Here is a 1,233-nt window from a genome sequence, read left to right on the forward strand (position 1 = left end):
AGAAGAATTAATATAAGAGAAAATAATCTTGTTTCTTAGCTTAGTTATAATTTTAGTACTAACTCAGCTTGAATATCATTAATGTATAAAAGTAAATAAATAATCTTGATTAATCTCTGTTATATTTCTTGAAATATATTAGTATTGTGAAAGAGAGTGTTATCAAATTATATTATCAGATGATATTATTAAAAATATATTAATATTATAAATATCAATGTTGAAAAAATGTTGATACTTATACATTATAGTGATTTGTGAATCATGATAGTTAAATATATATATATATATATATTATTCCTGACTTGATTACAACTTGTACAATAATTTTTAAAAACTCAAAATTAATTTTAATTATTAATAATTATGAACTTATAACTAACTAATATAAAAAGAAAAAAACTTTTTCTATTTCTTCTCTTTTTCATTCTTCTTATTATTCTTTATAATTTACTTCTCATTCTTCTTCTTCTTCTTCTTCTTCTCATCTGAGATGATAATCATCTTAAAATCTCTCTCTGCTGCCTTCTCAGAGAAGAGTTTCTGCTGCTCTCTCTCAGCCAGGTCAATCTGTATCTCAAAATCTCGCATTTTCTGGTCTGCTGCCTCAGGTTTCACCTCAGTAATAAGCAGATTGACATGCTCAGACAGCAGAACTGTCTTCTCAATATTCTGAATCATGAAGTGTATTCAAGACCTGAATAAGGCCTTAATTCTCTTCTTCTCTATCAGCTTCTGCTAATCAATTAGAGAATAGAAGTATTATTAAAAATTATTATCTCTTAATAAATAAAAAACTTATTAGTTTTGACTTCTTTATCTTCTACTTTAATATTCTCTTAATCTTCTTCTATCACTGTTTATTTACAGTAATACTCTTCTTCTCTCTTTCTCTCTTTATCTTGAACTCAAATCATTCTTGAGACTTATTCTAATCTCACTGCTACTGTATGAGACTCTTCACTATCTTCTTCTTCAATCTCTTATGAGTAGTGTCATTCACATTATTTCTATACTTAGTTCAGTCTAAATCTATCAGAAGTATTACTTAAAATCATTATCATTCTACTCTCTTATGAAGTCTCTTCAAGATATTATAACATATCTTATGATCTGTCTCTTCTTACTTAAACATTTTCTTCTTCTCTCTCTTCAATCTGTGATAGTACTCATGCGCCTTGATGATCTGCAGAACCACAGAATATTTGAAGACAAATAACATGATGAATTTCA

The 1,233-nt window shown here is 26.9% G+C and overlaps 1 protein-coding gene across 1 annotated transcript; it reads right to left on the reverse strand.

The window, feature by feature from the left end:
- Window positions 1–450: 450 nt before the first annotated feature.
- On the reverse strand, window positions 451–681 carry BDBG_06159 (uncharacterized protein; the record flags this gene model as incomplete). Its single annotated transcript, XM_031722482.1, has 1 exon — window positions 451–681. The coding sequence occupies one exon, from the start codon at window positions 679–681 to the stop codon at window positions 451–453; it is 231 nt and encodes a 76-aa protein (XP_031579720.1).
- Between the last annotated feature and the right edge of the window lie 552 nt (window positions 682–1,233).

This window comes from Blastomyces gilchristii (genome assembly GCF_000003855.2).
Source record: "Blastomyces gilchristii SLH14081 genomic scaffold supercont1.15, whole genome shotgun sequence".
Classification (NCBI taxonomy): Eukaryota; Fungi; Ascomycota; class Eurotiomycetes; order Onygenales; family Ajellomycetaceae; genus Blastomyces; species Blastomyces gilchristii.